At 44.5% G+C, this 23,633-nt stretch overlaps 2 protein-coding genes and 1 long non-coding RNA gene across 4 annotated transcripts in view; 2 read left to right on the top strand and 1 right to left on the bottom strand.

The window, feature by feature from the left end:
- LOC144390310 (dual specificity calcium/calmodulin-dependent 3',5'-cyclic nucleotide phosphodiesterase 1C-like) overlaps window positions 1-23,633 on the top strand; it is a 442,515-nt gene that overhangs the window by 149,287 nt on the left and 269,595 nt on the right. The window contains exons 6-7 of the mRNA XM_078096801.1: window positions 22,226-22,292; window positions 23,184-23,300. Coding sequence (XP_077952927.1) covers window positions 22,226-22,292; window positions 23,184-23,300 — 184 coding nt within the window. The remainder of the gene's footprint in view (window positions 1-22,225; window positions 22,293-23,183; window positions 23,301-23,633) is intronic.
- Window positions 1-23,633, bottom strand: part of LOC120813551 (protein NLRC3-like) — a 238,354-nt gene that overhangs the window by 105,494 nt on the left and 109,227 nt on the right. The window contains exons 1-8 of one of the 2 annotated variants that reach the window (XM_078096704.1): window positions 12,661-13,445; window positions 10,640-12,572; window positions 9,859-9,937; window positions 9,495-9,705; window positions 7,534-9,337; window positions 7,269-7,442; window positions 6,472-6,645; window positions 1,268-6,124 (exon numbers count right to left, since the gene is read on the bottom strand). The exons of the other annotated variant lie outside the window; for it this stretch is intronic. Of the exons in view, the coding sequence (XP_077952830.1) occupies window positions 5,851-6,124; window positions 6,472-6,645; window positions 7,269-7,442; window positions 7,534-9,337; window positions 9,495-9,705; window positions 9,859-9,861 (2,640 nt within the window). The 5' untranslated portion in view covers window positions 9,862-9,937; window positions 10,640-12,572; window positions 12,661-13,445 and the 3' untranslated portion in view covers window positions 1,268-5,850. Of the gene's footprint in view, window positions 1-1,267; window positions 6,125-6,471; window positions 6,646-7,268; window positions 7,443-7,533; window positions 9,338-9,494; window positions 9,706-9,858; window positions 9,938-10,639; window positions 12,573-12,660; window positions 13,446-23,633 lie in introns of those variants that run through there. 2 annotated transcript variants of the gene reach the window in all.
- LOC144390373 (uncharacterized) lies at window positions 17,925-20,389 on the top strand. The gene is made up of 3 exons (XR_013454407.1): window positions 17,925-18,385; window positions 18,873-19,653; window positions 19,750-20,389. It is a non-coding gene; the product is annotated as an uncharacterized LOC144390373 (long non-coding RNA).

Genomic DNA, 23,633 nt, shown 5'->3' with positions numbered 1-23,633 from the left:
GTTCACATCCACCAGCACCAGATCCACTGGCAGCATAATACTACCACCACCGTGCTTGGCGGTAGACATGGGGGGTATTCCAGAAAGGAGGTTCAACAAACTCTGAGTCTATCCCTGAACTCCGAGTTGACTTACTCTGAGTATCCGCTTCCAGAACAGCTGATCTGCGTTAGTTCATTCATTTTTTGGTTTCGTCTGACCACAGAACTTTCCTCCAGAAGGTCTCATCTTGGTCCACGTGATCAGCAGCAAACTTCAGTCGAGCCTTAAGGTGGCGCTTTTGGAGCAAGAGCTTCCTTCCTGCACGGCAGCCTCTCCGTCCATGGAGATGCCAAACACGACTGTGGACATGGACACTGTGTTCCAGCAGCTTCTACTTCTTGGCAGATCTGCATTTTGGTGGTTCTCTGTTGACTCTTCCCCCTCCTGACCAATGTTCTCTCAGCAGCAGGTGATAGCTTGTGTTTTCTTCCTGATGGTGACAAAACAGCGTCGTGCTCTTTATACTTACAAACTACTGTTTGCACTGTTGCTCTTGGGACCTGCAGCTGCTTTGAAATGGCTCCAAGTCACTTTCCAGACTTGTTCAAGTCAATGATTCGCTTTGTCAGATCCATGCTGAGCTCCTTTGACTTTCCCATTGTAGCGTTTGTGGGCGTTTGTATCCAATGAGCTCTATTTAAATGCCTCAGAGTCACCAGCTGTAGTCACTCATAAGCACTCACAAGAGGTTAAGAGGCCATGAAGCTCATTGCATTGACACAACGTTCTAAGACACCAAAATTGCTAATTCATGTTGCTGTATGTATATTTTACACCCAGCAGATTTGATCACTTTTATTTATATATATATTTCTGTCCAACACACTTTCAATACTCCACTTTGTGAGGAGATAAACTCCACCCTGTTATCAAATGTGTGCTTGTGCTTTGTGTGTTTTTGTTGGTGACTTAAGTGTGATATTTGGTGCAGAATGAAAGCTTCAAGTTGCACCTGAAGTAGCGAGCCCAGTAGTTTGTGTTGTTGTGAGACGGCTCTGCGTGAAGGTTAATAAGGTTAATAAAGCAACTTATTCATTACTCATTTCTTTATTTACTCACTTCCTTCTTCAACATGCTGCACCACCAATGTTTCCTCTGTGCTATTGACACAGCAACAGGGCTGTAGAATAAATACAGATATTATGGAGGAAATAGTACAAAAGTCAATAGTACAGCATCTTTAAAAAGGATCAGAGTATTTCATGTCAAAAGAAATAATACAGCGTGTTGAAAGCATCTTTATTTGATGGCCTGTTTAAACATGTACAGTTGTTTCCAATAAAAGTCATTTATTAACATTAGAGCCAAACAATTCTATTTCTGTTAAAGTAACACATGGAGTAAATGTTGTAAATGACATTATAGGGAATAAAAACACAAGTAACGCATATTCAATATTTCCTTGAGAGGTTTGCTGAACCATTAAAAAGCTTCTTGTTCAAAACAAACCTGATTATGTGAAATTAGATTTGATTTCACTCAACAGATTTAGAAAGATTTGAAGTTAAAATGGGCTCAAAAAGAATTACACATTCATATTTTCCTTCTTCACCTTGTTTTTATTATTGATGATGAAGACACATAAGGACACATTTGTCTCATATGGGGGGACAGATGAAAGAGCGTCTTATAAAATGTCTTCTTGAACACATAAAGATGAAGATTAAAGCCTAATTAGGAGCCAATATCTAAATGATCATCTATTGATTGAAGGAGTACAGCAGCATTAAGCTGAGCTCTTTCACACTTCCATCTGAGTCCCAGAGAGCTGTGGACCCCCCAGAGTCCAGACCAGCTCAGGTACCCCTCACCTGCTCCACCTGCATCTACACCCACATGAACCACCATCAGCTGTACAGACTGAACTATGTGGTGAGCAGAGAGGAAGGTTCTCCACCAGGAGGAGACTCTCCCTCCTGAAGAGGACACAGAGACACTGAGGAATCAGAACCAGACCAGAACCCAGGATAAAGAGGTTCAGTGAATGTGGTGCTGAAGGTGTGGAGGTGGATCAGTGTGTCAGAGGAGACTCTGTAGAAGGACAGAGAGCCAGCAGGACAGTCCACATACACTGCTACTCTACCAGAGGAGGAGGAGGAGGAGGTGGTGATGCGTGTTTCTGTATTATTGTGACGGACATAGTAACCTCCATAAGAGCAGTTCAGACTCCAGGACTGATCATTCCATCCAAACAAACAGTCTCTACTGTTTCCTTTCCTCCTGATTCCTCTGTAACTCACTGATACATTAACTCCTCCTCTCCACTCGACCTCCCAGTAACAGCGACCAGTCAGACCAGTTCTACACAGTAGCTGAGACCAGTAGTCAAATCTGTCTGGATGATCAGGATATGACTGATACTCCTTCACACGTGTCACCTTCCTGTTGTTGTCAGACAGTTTGAGTTGTTTGTTTACTGTGTTTGTGTCGATTGTGAGTTCACAGGAATCTGATGAGAGAACAAGACACAATACAGCTGCAGTTATTAATCATGTGTTCATCTACTGACACGTTGATGATGACATCACAGAGGTGAATGAGTGATGTCACAGTGTGAAGATGGTTGAATCTTCATGAATCAAAGCACACTTACACTTCCTCAGACCTGGTCTCAACCATCGGACTCCATCAGGCTCCACCCTGAAAGGAGGAGGGGGGTCAGAGCAGCATGGAGACATGGACATTACATCACTCTCACACACAGCTTTGTCCTTCATGTCCACATGGAGCACCTCTTCTTCTTCTACCACTACTTACAGACGACCACAGACTGTCAGTCAGGCGTCACACAGCGACGAGGTGCTGGAATATATTCATGAAGAAGATGAATGGATAACAAATAAGAAATGGACCTGTCACTGTACTTTCACCAAATGTGAATTCAAACGGGAGAAATGACGTCATGCTACAGATCAAGCTTCATGGGACGTGTGCAAAGGAACATTCACATTAAACTGTTTCATAAAGATAAAGCAGATACAGACCATTCAGTATTCACACAATGTGCATGTTTCCATGTTGTCCCCATTTGTGGACAATGTCTCTCCCTGTGGTTCGCTGGAGTCCCAAAACTTTACAAATGGCTTTGTCACCTTTTCCACACTGATGGATCTCAATGACTTTGTTCCTCATTTGTTCCTGAATGTCTTTGGATCGCAGCCTGATGTCTCGCTTGTGAGGATCTTGTGGTCTACTTCACTTTGTCAGGCAGCTCCTATTTAAGTGATTTCTAGATTGAGAACGGCTGTGGCTGGAGAAATGGAACTGGGCTTTCCAAAGATGTGATGAACCTCACTTCATTTATGTTTTCATCACTTTTTCACACAGGGCCATTTAGGTTTGAATTCTTTTCTCCCCTTAATGATACAAACTGCATTTTGTGTTTACTTGCGTTATCTGTGTCTAATATTTACATTAGTTTGATGATCTGAAACATTTAAGTGTGACATGCAGGCATGAAAACGGGTCACGGGTGAAAAAGGTGAGAAGGATGTTTCCCCTCTAGGGGTTTTCAGCTGGTTTTGTCCCAGGGACCAACATTCTGAATAGAAAGTCACTGGCCTGTAACCGTCCCCCCACATATTCCGCCTGTAGCACTTGTCAGTGGAATCTCTTCCACATTCTTCTGGATATTCAAGTGACTGAATCTCTTCAGCTGGACGCATCGGTCTTAATGTGCCGGTAATGATGGTAAATGATGCTTGTAGCTGGTTGTCATCTACGCTCCACTACGGTTACATAAAGGTGGCGTTTGTGTTTTCACAACGTTTTATCTCATAATTTCTAAAAATTTCTAAAAAATAAATTGTCTGTTTGATTTGCAATGAAACGGTTGCAGTGATGAAAGAGTCCAATGTACGACGACACTACGAAACCAAGCATCCGACCTTCACGTCCTACACTGCTGCTGAGCGAGAGGACAAAGTCCAGCACATGGCAGCTAACCTGCAGGCTCAACAACAGTACTTTTACCCTGCTAACAACACACAAGAAAACGCTACAATAGCTAGCTATGAGGTAGCTCAACTCATAGCGCGCCGCGGGAAAGCTTTCTCAGACGCTGACTTGGTTAAACAGTGCCTCATTAAAGTCGCTGGAATAATGTGCCCGGAAAAGATGCAGGAATTCAACAACGTGAGCATGTCCACAAACACAATTGTGCGTTGAATGGAAGACTTGTCAGCTAACATACAGAATCAAGTGTCACATAAAGCTTGTGCTTTTGACTTTTACTCCATTGCATGTGATGAAAGATGCAACAGACGCCGCACAACTGTTCATTTCTTTGCGGGGAGTTGACGATAACTTTTGCATCACGGAGGAGCTGCTTGATCTTCGGAGTCTAAAGGGCACAACAACGGGTGAGGACATTTTTGAAGCCGCGTCAGGTGCAATTGACAAGATGGAACTTAAATGGGACGAGCTGTGTGGAGTTGCAACGGACGGGGCTCCCGCTATGACAGGCGAGCCCAAAGGAATGGCATCTATGGTGTGCGCCAAGGTGCCAGAGAGTGGAGGCGAGGCTGTAAAATTGCACTGTATCATCCACCAAGAAGCTCTCTGTGCCAAGACAGTCCAGCTTGGCGATGTGATGACCACAGTTGTGAAAACTGTCAACATAATTCGAGCACGAGGGCTCTACCACAGAGAATCAAGCTTTCCTATCTGATGTCGATGCTGAATACGGGGACGTACTCTATCATTGTGACGTGCGCTGGCTTAGTCGCGGCTCCGTGCTGAAGCGGTTTTATTCCCTTATTGCCTTTCTAGTTGATCTTACTGGTCATCTGAACTCACTGAACAAGAGCCTACAAGGCAAAGACCAGCTTGTACCACAACTTTCTGTGCGAAGCTTCGTCTTTTTGAGACACAACTACGCAACTTCAACCTTGCGCACTTCCCTACGCTGTCCGAAATCAAACGTGCTCATCCAAAGGCCGACCTCTCCGCTAAAAAGGGGAAATATGTTTCTGTGATCACAACTCTTATGACACAATTCAATCAGCGCTTCCAAGATGTTTCTGTCATTGAGAAAGAAATCAAGCTGTTCTCAACTCCCTTCCTGCTGGATGCAGAAGAAGTGGAGAGAAGTCTGCAACTAGAAGTCATCGAGATGCAGCTCCTCTCCCTACCCGACTTCTACCGGAGCTTGGAAAAGGCCAAGTTTCCTCTGATGCGACGCCACGCAAAAGAATGACCAGTCTGTTTGGCACAACATACATATGCGAGCAAACATTTTCTCTGTTAACTCTGAACAAAAGCAGATTGAGAACCAAAATGAGCGACAGCTATCTCTGTGATGTCCTTCAAATCTCAACCAGCAAACTTACTCGTGACCTGCCAGCCGTCCTTCAGTCCAGAGCAGCATCACTGCTCCCATTAAGTGCAACACTGTTCCCATTGTAGGCGAGTTCAAATATATTACACAGTATTCATGTGTTCAAAAGCCCAATTACTTAATAAATGAAGTCAATTAAAGTTGATAACATTTTCTAAAACACGTTTGCTGATAAATGATTTGCATAAGTAGGTTAAATAAAGCCTTCCCTCTTCCCTCTAAAACCTGCAGCGTGACCACGTTGACTCATATCAACCCACCATGATGCCGTCAACGTGTCAGGAGACACTGTCCTCTCTTATAACGTGGAGACAAGACAAAGCTCCAGAGAAACAAGATTTTCATCACCTTCCTCCCTGTTCAGGCTCATCCTGGCTACTGTTCCTCACTACTTCTGTCTGTGTTGATGGTCTCATGTGGGACACAAACAGTTTGATGAGTCTCTGGTAGTTTGAGGTCAGCTTGGTGTGTCAGGGTCTTATTAACCAGGCTGACAGTGGGACAGAGAAAAGGTTTCCAGCTCTACCTCCTCTACCATACTGATGGTCTGTGGCTGCAGCCTCTTCATACCTGAGAGTCTCCAGTCTCCAGTGAGGATCCTCCAGTCCAGCAGACAGCAGCTTCACTCCTGAGTCTCCTGGATGATTGTAGCTCAGGTCCAGCTGTCTCAGATGGGAGGGGTTGGAGCTCAGAGCTGAGGCCAGAGAAGCACAGCCTTCCTCTGTGATCAGACAGCCTGACAGCCTGCAGACACACAGAATAAGACACATGTCACATGATCTGAGGGAGCTGTGAGGGCTGGAAGGTCACTGCAGTACTGAGATACTATCAGGTACAGAGGGGTCACATTAACATGGTTACTGACTGGTTTCCAGTCACAACTAAACACCCACTAATGTACATCAACAACCTGATAACATTACCACTAACTCCATACTCCAAATATTTACATTATATTGAAAATAAACACATTTTATGGAAATAGTGGAAATTACATATTTGATTTAAATCATGCAAGCAGAAAGAATCTTATGTACGTCATAAATGTACCATTGATGTAAATAAAGACACCAAGTTTAACTTAATCTGACCTGAGAGTCTCCAGTTCACAGTGTGGACTCTTCAATCCAGCAGAAAGCAGCTTCACTCCTGAATCCTGCAGGTGGTTGTTACTCAGATCCAGCTCTCTCAGACTAGAGGACTGGGAGCTGAGAACTGAGGACAGAGCATCACAGCTTCTCTCTGAGAGGTTACAGACACTCAGTCTGAAGAGAAAACAATCAACAAGAAAAATAACATTGGTGTTAAAATTAAATCCTATTTCATATGAAACCAGTTAAGTGTTTATACAAGTACTAGTGTAGAATAGACTACTAAAAAAGGAAAGTGATTAAAAGTGATCTTTATTTGCTAATTTAATGTCAGTTACCATCTACACCTTAAATGAGCAACCATCAAACTCCAAGCAGATTGTCACTGAAGCGCCAGAAATCCAAGTTTCAGTCTCTTTTACACCTCTGCTTTTCCCATTTCCCTCAATGAACCATGTTAAAATGACATCACACAGCATGAATAAGAGGATTAATAGGACGACCCTGTGATGATTTATCGTGAGCCAACATTGTGTTTTAATTCCCTCCGTATCAAATGTGTTGTTTCCACAAGGATCCGTTGATGTGATGGAAACATACAGATTTTTGTCCCTAGTTTAGTCTCTTAGATTAGATCTTCTGGCTCCATAGATAAGGTTCATCTTCTGGTGGAAAAAGGTTTTTATGAAGTCTGAAATCCTGATGAACAATGATGATGTTCATGCTGTTCATGATGTTCATGAAATGTACCATGGATGTAAATAAAGACACCAAGTGGACATTAATTGAATCCTGACCTGAGAGTCTCTAGTTCACAGTGTGGACTCTTCAATCCAGCAGACAGCAGCTTCACTCCTGAATCCTGCAGGTGGTTGTTACTCAGATCCAGCTCTCTCAGATTAGAGGACTGGGAGCTGAGAACTAAGGACAGAGCGTCACAGCTTCTCTCTGAGAGGTTACAGCCACTCAGTCTGAAGAGAGGGACGAAGAAGAAGCAGTGAGTATAAAAGATGGCAGCATATTTAAGTTCTGATGTATGAATCTAACTCTCTCCGTACTTACAGAAATTTGTTGGAGGCTTTGACCACTGGCAGCAGCCTCAGAAGAGCCTCCTCTGAAGCAGAGTATTTCTTCAGGTCAAACACCTCCAGATCTTCTTCTGATGACAGTAAGATGAAGACCAGAGCTGACCACTGAGAAGGAGACAGTTCTTCTGTGGAGAGAGGTCCTGATCTAAGGAACCATTGGATCTCCTCCACTAGAGAAGCATCATTCAGTTCATTCAGACAGTGGAACAGATTGATGCTTTTCTCTGGAGACACATCCTCATTGACCTTCACCTTGATGTACTGGACTGTTCTCTGATTGGTCTGTGAGCGACTTCCTGTCTGTGTCAGCAGACCTCGTAGGAGAGTCTGATTAGGTTCCAGGGAAAGACCCAGGAGGAAGCGGAGGAACAAGTCCAGGTGTCCAATAGGACTCTGTAAGGCCTTGTCCACAGCACTCTGGTAGAGACACATTGGGTCAGGATTGGGTTTAAAGCGTTTAGACACCAGGGAGGTTGTTTGTTCTTCTGACAGCAGATTGACACCAGAGCTGAAGAAGGTCAGATGGACATGAAGAGCAGCCAGAAACTCCTGAAAACTCAGATGGACGAAGCAGAACACCTTGTCCTGGTACAGTCCTCTCTCCTCTCTAAAGATCTGAGTGAACACTCCTGAGTACACTGAGGCTGCTCTGATATCGATGCCACACTCTGTCAGGTCGGATTCATAGAAGATCAGGTTGCCTTTCTGCAGCTGATCAAAGGCCAGTCTTCCCAGAGACTCGGTAATCTTCCTGCTCTCTGGACTCCAGTGTGGATCCGTCTCAGCTCCTCCATCGTACTTGACCTTCTTCACTTTGGACTGAACCACCAGGAAGTGGATGTACATCTCAGTCAGGGTCTTGGGCAGCTCTCCTCCCTCTCTGGTCTTCAACACCTCCTCCAGAACTGTAGCAGTGATCCAGCAGAAGACTGGGATGTGGCACATGATGTGGAGGCTTCGTGAGGTCTTGATGTGAGAGATGATCCTGCTGGCCTGCTCTTCATCTGTGAACCTCTTCCTGAAGTACTCCTCCTTCTGGCGGTCAATGAACCCTCTGACCTCTGTCACCATGCCAACACACTCAGGAGGGATCTGATTGGCTGCTGCAGGTCGTGTGGTGATCCAGAGGCGAGCAGAGGGAAGCAGCTTCCCCCTGATGAGGTTTGTGAGGAGCACATCCACTGAGGAGATCTCTGTGACATCAGTCAGGATCTCATTGTTGTGGAAGTCCAGAGGAAGTCGACACTCATCCAGACCGTCAAAGATGAACACAACCTGGAACTCTTCAAACCTGCAGATTCTTGCTGCTCTGGTTTCACTGAAGAAGTGATGAACAAGTCCCACCAAGCTGAACTTCTTCTCTCTCAGCACATTCAGCTCTCTGAAGGTGAATGGAAATGTGAACTGTATGTCCTGGTGGTCTTTGTCTTCAGCCCAGTCCAGAGTGAACTTCTGTGTTAAGACTGTTTTCCCAATGCCAGCCACTCCCTTAGTCATCACGGTTCTGATTGGTTCCTCTCCTCCAGCTGAGGCTTTGAGGAGGTCTTCTTGTCTGATGGTTGTTTCTGGTCTGGCTGGTCTCCTGGATGCTGTTTCAATCTGTCTGACCTCATGTTCTTCATTGACCTCTGCAGTCCCCCCCTCTGTGATGTAGAGCTCTGTGTAGATCTCATTCAGAATGGTTGGGTTTCCTGCTTTAGCGATCCCCTCAAACACACACTGGAACTTCTTCTTCAGGTTGGATTTGAGTTCACGCTGACAAACTGCAGCAGGAAGTCCTGGATGAAGACAACAAAGAAGATCAATGAGTCACAGAATAGATTTCAACATGTCCTTTCCTCAGAGAATAACTATGAATATATTCTGTCCATCTCTGGAGACATTAGTGAAGGTCTCATGTATCAGCACGGTAAGTCTGTAGAGAAATCCTCTTACTGCTCTGCAGACGCTCAGCCAGCTCCTCCTCCTTCATTCTCCTCAGGAAGTGCACTGAGATCTTCACAAAGGCCTCTCTGCTCCTCCTCTGCTCTTCATCCAGCACCTCCTCATCCTCTTTCTCTAAGCATTCTGGGTAATCTGAACTCATAAACTTCTGGATCTTCTTCAGCTCGTTCTTCACAAAAGTGAGGATGTTCTCCTCCAGCAGCTGGAACAGAACATTCTATGAATGACACCAACTAGAACATGGAAGCCACCATCAGGTCCATGTTGGACAGACGGACAATCCACTGGTCTACAAAGTGCAGTATGGAGATGATGGTGAACTGAGAGATGTTAAAGTAGTTGTACATGTACACACCATGAAGATGGAGTCCAGGTGTGTTTGATGTGGCTGGGCAGACGGACTTGTGGGAACCTCTGAGCTCTCCTGGTCCTCTCTGTGGAGGAACATGAACCATCAGCTCACAGGGCGTTTGGACCATCAACACCAATACAACATTAGTTAAAGATATTGGCTTCTGTCATGATTGATCATGATGGAAACCAGATGCTGAAGACTGTCGATGATGACGGACAGTTTATTAGTTGAGTGACAGTTAGTCATCAGTTTCATCTGGTTTTAGTTCCTACTGTGGGTCATAAAAACAACGTCTGCAGACCTCTGCATCTGGTCCAAAGTCCTATGGAACTACTCCAAACCTCTTTAGTCCGTCCCCTGACCTCTAGAAGTCTCCTTAGATCTCCTGAAACTAGTCTTTGGACCTTTTCACAGAGTCTAATGACGATACTTTGTCCAAACCTCTGCATGGAGTCCAGAGACCACGTCAGCTGGTCCACAGAGCACTGAGTTTATTCTAATCATATGTTCAGTCCCAGTCATCTGTCTCCAGAAACCTGCAGCTGTCTCCAGATGTGACCTCTGCTGATCCTGATGTGGAGGAACTAGCTCACATTGTGTTTACATCTGAGGATGTTTATGGTTAATGATTCACACTTAAACACACACAGACCAGTTAGATGAAGATAATGAGTTCTGTCATGATGGATCGTCATGGAAACAACACTTTAAACAATGAAAAAACATTTATGTAATTCATGACTGAGGATCAGAACAGTTCTTCATCTGTTTAAGAACTTACTCTGTGTCATAAGAACGGCGTCCATCGTTGAAATTAATCCAATGACCTTTAGACCGATCACTCTTCGTGGACAAACATCTGGGTTCAGGAGACTTTCCTCTCTGCTGATGTGAACTGAAAGAAACACTGAGATTACATCATCACGTCATCATCTAATCATGAAGCATCAGCTCACATGGTGTCCGTCCTCACAGAGACCAAAACAAGGTAAAGGTCCATGACGTGAGGTCTGGATGTGGACCACATGACTCCCTGTAGTGGTTTAGGTCTACTGGTCCTGCTGGTCCCACTGAGAATCAACAGCTCAGTCTTTCAGCTAACTGTTTTCTTCACCAGTCAGTTTGGTTTAGTCCCAACAGGTCTCACCAAGTCCTCCATGGAGCTCTCCCTCCCTCACTGGACACTGCTGAAGGGCCCTGGAGCAAGAAACCCAGAACCTCCACCAGAGAGTCTGGTAGAAACACCTCATCATCAGCCTGAGACCCTCACCTTGCATCAACAGAGGGACCAACGTCTTTGAATTTTAGAGGAGGATCCATAGACTGGTTACTCTTCATGGACACACAGCTGGGTCCAGGTCCAGGTCCAGGTCCTGGTCTCTGATGGATCCTGGGTCACACATAAAGAGTCAGAGTCTGTCCAACAGAAAGTCTGATAGAAACATCTGGGCTCTTTCTCAATATGCGGCCTGTTCTCGGGGAGTCTTCTTGAAATGACCCGCTGGTATTCAAGTTATACATGAGATGAAACTATACTATAATTCAGCTTATACACATACAGTATATATGTATATATACGCATGAGATATAGACTATAACTAGGCTGCGTGTTCATAACGTTTAATCTGTTGTCAGACTGATGTTCGTTCACCAGTAACGTTTTGTCTCTTTGAGATCAGAGTTTAGATTCATATCTGTTTAAATTAAACTTTAACATCTTGTCTGTATGCAGCTTGTTATTGTCTATTATTGTGCATTCAAAGGGACTCTGAGCTGTAATAATAATAAACGCATATTTTCCAAATATGAATTATTGAGTATTTCTCCGTAAGATCTTTCACGTGTGGTCATCTACATGCAATGAAGTGAAAATGTTTCTAGTTGTTTCCTTGTTTGAGCGTGTAAGTGTTCCCCTGAGGTTAATCACTAATGCTGTCCCCCATCTTACTGCAGCCTCATTGATCACTGTATCATAGACATTAAATACTATGAGGTTAATCACTATTGATGTGGACACACAGACGAGGTTCAGCTACAATTTAAATAAAACTTACATTCATTTACAGTTGTGTGTTTGTGCATTTAACGGGACGAGGACACTGATTATCACCCTCTTCATGTTTGAACTGTAGGTTATATTAACTAAAAGAACATTAATTGATTCATTGTTGTTGCTCAAACCGTCTCTGTACTTTATGAAACATTTATAAAGCTGATGCAGTGTGATGTGATACATCATCCCTCAATTAAATGTTTACCTCAGTAACGTTTTGATGGGTTTCTTCCATCCAATAATATATTAGATCTACACCTGTCAGTGTGATCCAGTAACGTTCAGCAGCACCACAAACTGCAGCTGGTCCTCTTCATCATTAGGAAGATGTTCGATTGGACATATATATATATACATATATACACGCACAATCAGACATACAATTAGCTCAAATATCTCAGTTATCAGATCAGACTTGCTGTCCAATCAATAAACAACTCAGCTGCTGTTCCACATGTGGAAATGAACGTTCTCTTGTACCTGTGAGTCCGTTCTCTCCGTCTCAGGTATTGAGGAAGGACCCTCATCATCAGCCTGAGACCCTCACCTGGCATCAAAAGAGGGACCAACATCTTTGAAGTTTCGAGGAGGACTCATAGACCGGTTACTCTGCATGGACACACAGCTGGGTCCAGGTCCAGGTCCTGGTCTCTGATGGGTCCTGGTCACACATGTAGAAGCAGAGTCAGTGAGTCAGAGACGTTGGGACATGGAGACGAGTGGAGGACAGTTGGAGATGGTCCTCTCACCTCTGAGCTTTGGTCTGGCTGTCATGTTCCCCACACAGAGGGGCTTCAGAGGGAGGGACTCCGTCCTCTGGGTCCTCAGCCTGATTCATAGCAGAGTCCACACCTTCACACCTTCACACCAACCTGCTGGCAGAGCTCACACGTTATTGACAAACCAACAATTTGGGTTTTTCCTATGAAGCCAAATGGAAGCGCAGCAGATAAACCAGAAGTGCACATTTTCACAGTAAAAGTCCTGGAATGGAAGGTTTGTAGGGTATAAATGCGTCAGTGATCCAGCGTATAGCAGGGTAGCATATGAAGAAACGTTAGCTAGTGAATATAAATGGATCTCGGTTATTACAGATGTTTTTGTAGCCCAATTCAGTCCAAAGGTTTGGACACTTTCTCATTGAATTGAATGAGTAAACGTGTCCAAACGTTTGACTGTTCATCTCATTTAAGAACCAATCAGTGTGGTTGAGGTTTGGGCTTTGGGCCGTTTTACAACACGAATGCTTTGATGTGAACTATTCCATTGTAGCCCAGGCTGCATGTTTAGGCTCATTGTCCTCTTGTCCTCTATTTGGCTCCGTCCATCTTCCCCTCATTCATTGTCTCCTGGTCCTGCATGTCAGTTTGGGTGGACTTCCTCCTCTTGGCAGGTTTGTGGCTGTTTAATCCTTCATGGACTTGAAAGCTAAAGAAGTACTGCAGGTGTTGAGGAGCAGGGGGTGTCAGACCCAACTGCTCTGTGGAGGAACCGAACATGTTGAGGGAAAGAGGATGTTACGCTCAGCTAGTGTGGAGACACTCGTCTACAAGTATTTGTAGCTGTAAAACATTTGCCATATGAAACTCATAGAGGTGGATTTGACTTTGTTACCTTGAAGCTAAAGGAGGGGAATGATTCTGCTTTCATAGAAGCACAAGCACTCACTACCTGGAAGGGGATCAGATCATTGAAGCCTCTATTAAGGCCACCACAGTGTTCTCAGGATCAATGGACCTTTGACAGCTGATGAGAGGAAACTAATCAAAAGTACGCTGTGCATCCGCCCACAGCTCCAGAGGTCCCTCTGAGGTCACAGGTCACATGGCAGCACAGAAGGAAAGAGAACCAATCCTTCTCTTTTCTGCTCTCGTCTCGTGACATTTGGGAAAATGTGTCAAATGTTCTAGAGTCCAAATGTCTGAAGGCCGTAAAGTCACACGAGTCATTTTCTTTAGACCAACATTATATCTTCTCATCTTGGACCTTTGAGCTCTTTGGTCTACAGCTTGATTTAGGATGGAAGTGTGACAAACAAAGAGACGTCTCTATTTTTATATATTGATCCATGAACAACACGTGTTCACTCCTCCACGACATCAACATACATGATGTTTACGACTAAGCATGAAAATCAAATGAAGGAAACACAAGCATTCAATGCATCTGTCCCAGAAACAACAACCGTTCAATATGATTCAATCTGTGGTTTGAATCAGTGGTTCTCAACTGGTGGGTCGCGGACCCCTTTTTAATGGCCTGGGAATTGGCGTTTTCCCCTTTGCCTGGGAAATAAAAATTATAATTAAAAATAAAATTGGGGAGACTTTGGGTTTTTGGGATAATTAAACCTCCTACTTAGTTTGAAAAAAGATCTCTGTGTGGGCAAGTCATGCTTCCAGAAGCCGACTCGACGTGTTCCCCAATGCCTGTCATGAGGGACAGCAGCTGGACACGGCAGACAAGAACGTACTGGAGAAACAATCACGGTGCATCTGAATAAACTTCTGGAGCCGTTTAACGAATACTTTCCCCAGAAACAGAGGGACGACCACTGGATACGTGACCCGCTTGGAATCCACATAGAAAGTGTCACGTTGCCAAGCAACGGAGAGTCAGCTGATGGAGCGGTCATGTGACCGTACGCGGAGGTGAGCCCCTCCCAGTTGTGGTGCAGCAGCGTGATCAGCGAGTGTCCTTCCCTCGCCACTCGAGCAGTCAAAGTGCTGCTACCCTTCAGCACTGCCTGTCTCTGTGAGTGCGTCTCAGCTCTGGTTCAGCTGGAGACTAAACACAGGAAGAGACTGGACATCGAGCTTGACCTCAGACTGGCCTTGTCCACTAGAACTCCAGACTTTGAGACTCTTGCCAAGAGCAAAAAACATGCCCAGTTCTCCCAGTAGAAATTCCTCCAGACTCAAGTCACTTTTCACCTCAGGTTGAAGTGAGTGCTGCTTAATTTCTGTAAAGCACAAAGTTTTTCAGGATTTACCTCCTGATGAGGTAATCACAAGAAACGCTCATTTTCTATATCTGAATCCTTTTGAATTGCACTTTTTATTTAATTTATTTTGCATTTGTGCAAAAGCTCCTCAAGACACAGTGTTTGTCGTATCTGTTAAAGTCATTTGAGTCTTTTTTGTTTGAAATGGCTGAAGATTCTTAATTGTTGTATGTTGTAATACCTCGTGTCCTTAAGATGCACTTTGGGGTTTTAGCTACTTTAGTGTAAAGGGAATAGTTCCCTCTCTAGCGTCGCTACCAGCTGGCTGTTTTCTCATTAAACTTGTTTTTGTGTGGTCATACGTGTTCTGTCTCCACACTCTCTCAGGTTCAAACTGCACCATATTTTCATTAAATACATCTGAGAAGTGAAGGATGTCCCTCGATTTGGGTCGGTTGTCATTGAGGGGTGATGGTGGGTCCCGGAGCCACCAGACCAGCTGAGAACCACTGCTTTAAATAGTCGTATTCTGCCCCCTAGTGGTGGAGATGTGAACACGTTTACTCTCCTTAAAGTGTCTCTGAGCACTGAAGCAACACAACAATACTGGAAATAAATATCAGAGCCAACAGCAACGAGTCTGCCACCACAAACTGTGTTATTACCTACAGTAATAAATGTGTTGTTACTATATTAATAACTATATTGCATCAAACAGCGCACAGATGAATGAGTATCTGTGTACGTGGATGAATGTAAATGTGTCTGCGTGTAGTCAACTGCTGTTGTTAACACACGATGACGTTTCATATTCATTCTTCTAATGTTACTCTGCTATATTATAGATATTGTTGCGTCACAGACGGATTTCTATCGTACAAACGTTCTATTGCGTTTTACTGTTAAAATGTGCGCACTTCCGGTTTAGCGGCTGCGCTTCGGTTTCGTTTTAAAAGGAACAAACAAAAAGGGATTTACAGAAAAACAGATCGGTCGTTTTTTCGTGTTTGGATTCGGACAGAAAAGGACATTTACTCTTTTGGTTTAAAGCGAAAAAACTCAAATAAAACGGTGATATTTACGTATTTTCGTTTTATTTCCGTATTTTTCGTCTAAACGGTGAAAGGAACTTTGCAAAGGTTGACGGCCCGTTAACACACAAACACACAGTAAACACACGCTGTGTGTCACGGGACATACTCACAGGATGTGAACACTTTAAGACGTTAAAGTGAAGCTTGGTGACTTTCTACGCGTCTCCCTCACGTCTTCTTCTTCTTCTTCTTCTTCTTCTTCTTCTTCCGGTTTGTTCTGACGGGTCGCAACCAGCGTCACGTGACCAGGTGCATCGCGCCACCTGCTGTACCGGAGTGTGCAGGTTCAGGGTTTATTGCTCAGCCTGCCGCTGTTACCTGGATCCTACGACCTGGTCCCGTCTCTTCTATGAGACGCATCAGGGGTCTAAAGCAGTCGGGCCCACCCTGCTCCACTGACACGACTCCCTCCACACTCCACTTCCGTCCCCGGTGGACAATTTGAGCCTCCAATCGGTTTCTTTCGTTATTGTATTTTGACCCTTCGTAACGACGCGCTCCACATCTTCAGTTTCGTTGCCATTACGAACAGAGTTGAGTTCAGACCTGTGTGACTGAGTCGTGATATGATGACCTCCTCTCTCCGCGTACAGCAGGGATCCAATATCTCTCCCAGCATCCATAAACATGTCATTAATCATGATATTATAGTAATATTACAATTACGTTTGTCCTCTGAATAATGAACACGTCTGTCCTCATCCCTTCATAATGAGAGTCTCTGTCCTCTCCACCAGACCTCCTTGTAGAAACATCTCGTTTTAGCAGCTCCGTCCACCGGAATATGGAGGAGAAACACACAGAAACGGAAGCGAAAAGACTCCGAAGGCTCGTGTTGCTGTAAACGTCTTCCGGATGTAAGTTAGTTCAACGTGAGAGCCGATAAACCGCTACGGTCTCCTGATGAGACAACATGTCCAAAGGGCTCAGAGTGGGATTGTTATCAGACACGTTGGTTCTTCAGGTGATTTCGTGTTGCCGAATAACAGATGAGCTCCGCGTGGTTCACAAAGGCTCTTCTACTTGATGTTAGTGGTGATGTTTGGGCCGGTTAGGCAGCAGCGTTTGTTTAATTCAACCCTTTCTGAACAGAGTTCTGCAGCACACGTCACCGTCAGGCTGAGCGCTTATAAGCAGCTGCTTGGTTTGCCCACGTGGGGGCGCTGTGGCCCACAGAGTCACCGGTTAGTTCTGTGACGTCACATAAGTGCGTTTTAAGTGTTTAAAAGACACTAGAATACGTCACACTGAACTAAATCAGAGACATCAGGAGACACGTCCTGGCTCGACTGCTTTCTGTCCCAACATGTTTTACTGCTCATCAGTAGCTGAAACATGCCTCTGAAACAGCTAATAGGACGTTTAGATCAGACGGTTTGATTGTCAACGTGTCACTGGCAGTGATTGACAGCTGTGTTGGAGACTCCAGGCTCTGATTGGTGGCTTTCCTTTGGGCGCCGTGAAACGTGCCAAAGGCCATTAGGAGCACTAAGCGCAGGCCGAGCATCCTGATCACCATCACTTTGGCCTTGTTGACAAGTCGTCTTTTCCTCCTGCAACCAGCTGACAGCAGCTCCAAGAGGAAACGCTTCCCCACTTTGTGTCTCCTTGTTTGTCCCCGATGGCACGGCCGCAGTAGGAACTGCTCCAGGAGACATCGGGATGGACTGAAGTCCACAGCCGGCCTCATAACAGCCGACGTAGCCCGGCCCCCTGTGAAGAGGGCGTAGTTACTGTCTGATGGAGTCCATGTGATGAGTACGGAGAACAGCACACAGCGTCGTGTTTACAGGCTGCTGTCTCCATGGCAACCAGGAGACTGGGAGGTGACGTCATGTCGACTGGTGTGTCGTCAGTTGTTGGGCAACGGAGCTCAGGGAGTCATTGTCACTAATGAAGTGGCTGCTTCTTGATGTCCTCCTTCACTTCCTGATTCCAGCTGCACCCCCATGACACACACACACACACACACACACACACACACACTGATCCTCTGACCAGTGGCTCTGGGTTGGGAAGGTCAGGTGTTATGTTTCCTTTTACTGATTCTATTCTTGTTCTTATCACTTGGTTGGAAACACGTTTCACACACAAGCAAGTTTACTTCCACGAGCGGCTGAACAACACAAACAAAACGTGGGGCTGCAGGTTGGCGTCGGTGACTAAACACAGGTTGGGTAGAAGTATCCTGGGAATGAACGAGGTCACTAAAGTGGACGTGACTTTAGAGACGAATGTCCCCACACTGTACCAGGTGGACCAGGAGAGTAAGCACAGTGTGTGTCCCCAGCACCGCGCTGTCATTGGACAATAGAAGTCATGCTTATTGGACCCAAATGACCAGTAAGAATGTCAAAGGACAGAAATTCTCCTTCTTTTGTCCAGTTGCCAACGAGGCGGCGCCGAGCTCCCGCTTTCCACCGGCCCACTTGGCACGTGAGTTCATCCAACTTGTGTTTCAAACAGCGACCTCTGTAATGCAGGTAAATACCGTGTGACGGGGGCTTCTGTCCACACGTGAGGGGCACATGTACATGTGACCCGCCATGAATACGTCCCCTGCAGAAGGGGACACTGAGCCGGCTGTCAGTCCAAACAGTCGCACAACTGGAGGCAACAACAAGTCGGCCAGAAAACTCTACTGATTCTGTTCAGACTTCATTCTTTAACTATCCCCACTTTCTTTGTGCAGCATCAGGATTTGCTCCTCTGACGTGTGTTTTCCAGCAGTGGGTCTAAGCCTCCTTTGTAGTTGACACATCTTTTTCCTTCAACTGTGTTCACTCCTCCGTGTCCATTCAAACACGTCCTCGTCTCTCCGTCTTACGGCCGACTGCGTCAATCACTTTTGTCCCTGATGGATTAAAACATGGACGCTGCACACGTGGAAATGCTAGCAGGCGCTTTTGTGTCCATCGTTCAGGCTCACGGTCCCAGAATGCACTGCGCACTGCCGTCCCAGCGGCTGTTGGCATCACTGAATACAAAGGAGTTCAGAATGAAGAGATCCTGAAGGATGAGCTGCCGGTCCTTGGTGCCCCGGACACCATGGAGAAGACTGCCAGCAGGTCACACACACACACACACACACACACAGCGGCCTTTGCTTCATGTAAATGTATCATTCACATGCCAAATGAAGCTGTGATGAAGGGAAACGTGGAAGAGGAGCTTTGCTTGCTGCCTTTGCTAAACAGATGGTGTCCTTTACTTTAGGTTTTACTCGCCACACATAGAACAGGCTTTACACTTCCTTTCATGGCGTTCTAGCCAATTGTTTAGAATGTGCTTTGAGACGGGACTTCAACCCACAATCTACGTCCACTGAGTGAGACAGAACCCAGTTAGAAAAGAGTCCTGCAGCTTTCTTTGCAGTGACATTAACAGTGAAACTGCTGATTTGACTTTGACATTACCAACTGCACTGCCATGTAATATGGGCGCACGTATTATACAGCCCAGATTGTGCTAATCACTCCCAAACCATCTGTGGGAGATATATTCTATCTGTAGATTGTACAGCTCCCCAATCCAGCGTTTGGGACGGTCTGAATGGAGGGCAGATGCTGCTGGGCCTCTATGTGTTGCAGGTCGCGCTGTCTTGTGAAGCAGCTGGAAAGGGTGGAGGCATCTGTGGTGGAGCTGAAGAGAAACCTGGACTACGCCGCCTCAGTCCTAGAAGCTCTGTGCATTGAGGAAGCCAGGCGAGAGATTTCACTTCTGCTTTTCTCAAATAATCCATGAACATGAAGAAAAAGGGATTTTAAAATTATTTTCTTGAATTATTTCACGATCGGCAGCTAAATAGACCTTTGAGCAGAGGTGGAGGAGCACGTAGAGAAATGGCCAAACGCAAACGTTTGTCTTAAAAAACAAACCTGTGGAGCAGAGGAGTCCACAAAAGGTACAACAATCCAAAGAATCCAAGGGGAAACATTGAAGTGTAAAAGCAGAAAGCAGGGTGAGGTTCAGGTTAACACATCATCCTCATGCACGCAGGACTTTATGGACACAAAGGGTTTCTTCCCGTCGGCAGTCGGCTCATCAACAGAGCGCGGCTCCCCCAGCGTTTTAATGGCACCCGGTACTGGGCCATTCCAGTAGCACGGTGGCTTCCTCACTCATTTATAAACCACAACGGGATCATTTACACACAAGCTACGTCGTCTTTAGCATGTTGAAGCTAAAGTAAAGCACTCTAAAGATCTTAAGACTATATTAACTGCAATACCCCGTAAATTGGTGAAAGGCAATTAAATATTGTATGTTAGTAAGTAAGATCGTCCATGGATGATAAATAAATGACAATTACATTATAATTCATTCATATTATTTTACTACTAATTAGTATTTAAATGATTCCATTAAGTCTATGTGTATGTTAGTAATATATTTAATTTAATGAGTAACTCGTGGCTCAATACGGTTTCCAAGTTTCTAACCCAGAATTGGCTTGTAGCAAGGTTTGGCTTGTTTGGTGTATTTGATGCAACAGTCATGTGGAATATTAGGCCCTTCATAGTTGTTTAGTCATAATGTGTGATGTTTGTTTCAAGGTTTTCCCATTTAACATGAATGATATAACACAGATAACATAAAGGGTTCATTGGTAATAATAATAAAACTCTGCATTATCCTCGTAGCTGAATAGGGTACAAACATGGTGGACTCCACTGGGTGATTGTTTGCTGTTGATGGTCAAAGCCAGCAGGGATACGTGTTACTTGTACGTGGTGCAACTAAGCCAATCAAATGTCCTCTTAGCCAGCTCAAACTAACCCGCTGACTGAAACCATGCTAGCTGATCCAGCTTAATGTCATTAACTGGAACCAGACGTCAGTCATCAGGATAATTGTGTGTCCGCGTCCTACTTCAAAAGGGGGAAGAGTCGATCAAATCAACTCAAAGGAAGAGGCTCTTTTTTCTCCGCTGACGAGCAGGAGGGATCATGAACGCACCGTATAGAACCAGGAGTTTGAATATGTGTGTGTGAATCAGCATGTATGTGTGTATTCCCTCTATTCTTATCATGAGTCCACCTTAATCATATTCTATAAAGATGATAAGCTGCGTAATGGATAGTGATAGGAACGCCTTTTCAATAAGTGATGAAACACCGAATGACTCAATTACCTGCAGTTCCATAAAAGCCCTCTTTGATTGCACTTACTGGGACATCGGCAGGGAATGTAATGAACCATCCAGAAGTTTCTCAAGCGCCAAATAAACTTCAGGAACAGCGCGGCGTGCAGCGGCTCTCCCCATGTTCTCCGCATCCCAACAATGTACACAAATGCACCGTTGAGACACATCGTCCTGCCTGGAATGCAAGGACTCGATTGGTCGATTGGTATCACGTGGGACGACTTAACTCTGGACATAATGGCGAGGGACACTTGTTAGGATTTTATCAGCTACTGTCCATACTGCTTATCGGTCAGGTTCCTTATTGATACTATATGAATTATTTAGTCACTAATAGAAGATAATAAAAAATCCACATGCTTAATTGATTCCCTGTTGCTGGTAGCGTGAAGGGACTTGATGTGGGACCAGGAACGGTAGAGGGGGGGTTGGACGTGCTGGGTCATAGCTGCAGCCTCAGCCCAAAAACTCTCCATCACCAAAGCCATTATCTTAAGTTCCTCTCTAAGTTTGTTTGTCTTATACAGAGAACTCTTCCCTTGAACTCAGCCGTCCACCTTTTAAAGCATGTCCACAAAAATAATAAGAAAACAGTATCCAGTTCAGCAAAAAAGGGACAAGTTGTGAGACGCTGTAAGAACACGGAGTCAAGGACACAATGCTCAAACATAGATATTCAGATTATATTAAAAGCCCCAGTGGGTGATATTCCACTGGAGTCAGTGGAAGTGGTGGTGGATGGTTAGAAGTCTTAGAAGTTTACAATCAGCCAATTAAACGTTAAACATTGAACCGTCCAAAACCGATGCTCAAAAGGAACTTAAAGCATCATCATTTTAGGCTTCCTCTAACACACTAAGGAAGCTTATTATTTGACTATAATAAGCAAGAATATGTGCACTGTGTATTTTAAAGCTCAGCCAATGTGGTCTCCAGCTTCTTGCTGTACAGAAATAGGACTGTGACATGAAATAAACAATCATCCAGAAACTCAGAAGACTGAAAATGTGAGCAGAGTTATTGTGACAAGACCCACTGCTTACGTATAACCTATTGCTAATGTAAAGTCTGCAGAGAGGAGACTGTGACACTGTGTTATGGAATGTGTCTGTGTTATATCTCTGTGACAGGATGTACAGACGGACCTCCAACATCGTCGGTCTTAGTTATCCACAAGATGTCATCACTGTTCTTAAGGTATTCATTTGTGTTTGTTTAAAGTAGAAAGGTTATGATCACTTATTCATCAATTCATCAATGACATAAAATGTACTCATACATGTTTAAAATATGTTTTTATAAACATTTAATGATGAGTTTTAAGATCAATCCATGAGTTTAGAGGTGGAAGGTCGCATGACCTTATTCAAGAGTATGTTTTGTTTTGATTTAAAAGCATGACTCTCTGATTATATCTCTTATGGTGTAATGGTCTGCCTAGAATCTCTGTCCTCACACTCAAACAGTCACTGCTGCCACTTGGATTTGTTTGGGATTTCTGCTTGCAGTCTATGCTGTCACTCAAAAACGCTTGAAGTCTAACAAGCTGGCTGGACTCGTCTCACTTACATACAAGATGGATACAATTGAGTATCGTCTGCATAACAATGGAGGTGTATGCAGTGTTTTCTGCCTAAAGAAAGAACATACAAGGGAAATAAAATTGGTCCAAGTACAAAACCTTGTGGGACTCCGTGAGCAACATTGGTGGTCATCAAGGTTTCACCGTTTACAAACACAAACTGGGATCGATCTGATAAATACGACATAAACCAGCCGAGTGTGGTTCCATTCGTGTGGAATATTGCTATATTTCTTCAGCAGTAACATATAAACTGATCTCAACACACAAATCCATTTTGCAGGTGCAGGATAAAAAAAGAAGTCCCCACACACACTGCTAGAATTCAATAACGAGTTCCCAGTTGTTAAATTCTATATCAGTACAAAATCCTCCAGACTAAATTGTAACTGGTGTTTTTATGTTTTCTTATCGATGGTACCTTAACAAAGGAATCCTATAAATGAACAGTTGAACCGTTATGTGGACATTCGCGTGCTAATAAAGCTTCTGTGTGTCTTTTCTAGCATGTGGACATGTGGTCTTTTGATGTGTTTGCACTGAACGATGCTAGTGGGGACCACGCTCTGAAATTTGTCTTCTATGAGCTATTCACCAGATATGACTTGATCAACCGTTTCAAGGTATGTTCATTTTGACAAGACGCTGTGTATGTAATGAGCACAATGTCAGCTCAGCTCAGCTCAGCGCAGTAGCTCTGCTCGTGTTGTCCAGCAAACTCCTGCTCTGTAGTTCTTTCTGTCTGACTTCAGTTCCTCTGTGCACATTCTGCTGTTTACTAGTGACGGCCAGATGAAGCCAGATGAAGCAGTGAAGCTTCATGAAGCTTTATGAAGCAGTGAAGCTCTATGAAGCTTTATGAAGCAGTGAAGCTTTATGAAGCAGTGAAGCTTTATGAAGCAGTGAAGCTTTCCAGCCAATCGTATCGTAAAAAGGTTCATTCATTCAATGCATCT

The sequence above is a fragment of the Gasterosteus aculeatus genome, chromosome 21, assembly GCF_964276395.1.
Source record: "Gasterosteus aculeatus chromosome 21, fGasAcu3.hap1.1, whole genome shotgun sequence".
Lineage (NCBI taxonomy): Eukaryota > Metazoa > Chordata > Actinopteri > Perciformes > Gasterosteidae > Gasterosteus > Gasterosteus aculeatus.
The sequence above is the reverse complement of the archived record's forward strand: the minus strand, read 5'-3'. Positions and strand labels throughout refer to the sequence as shown.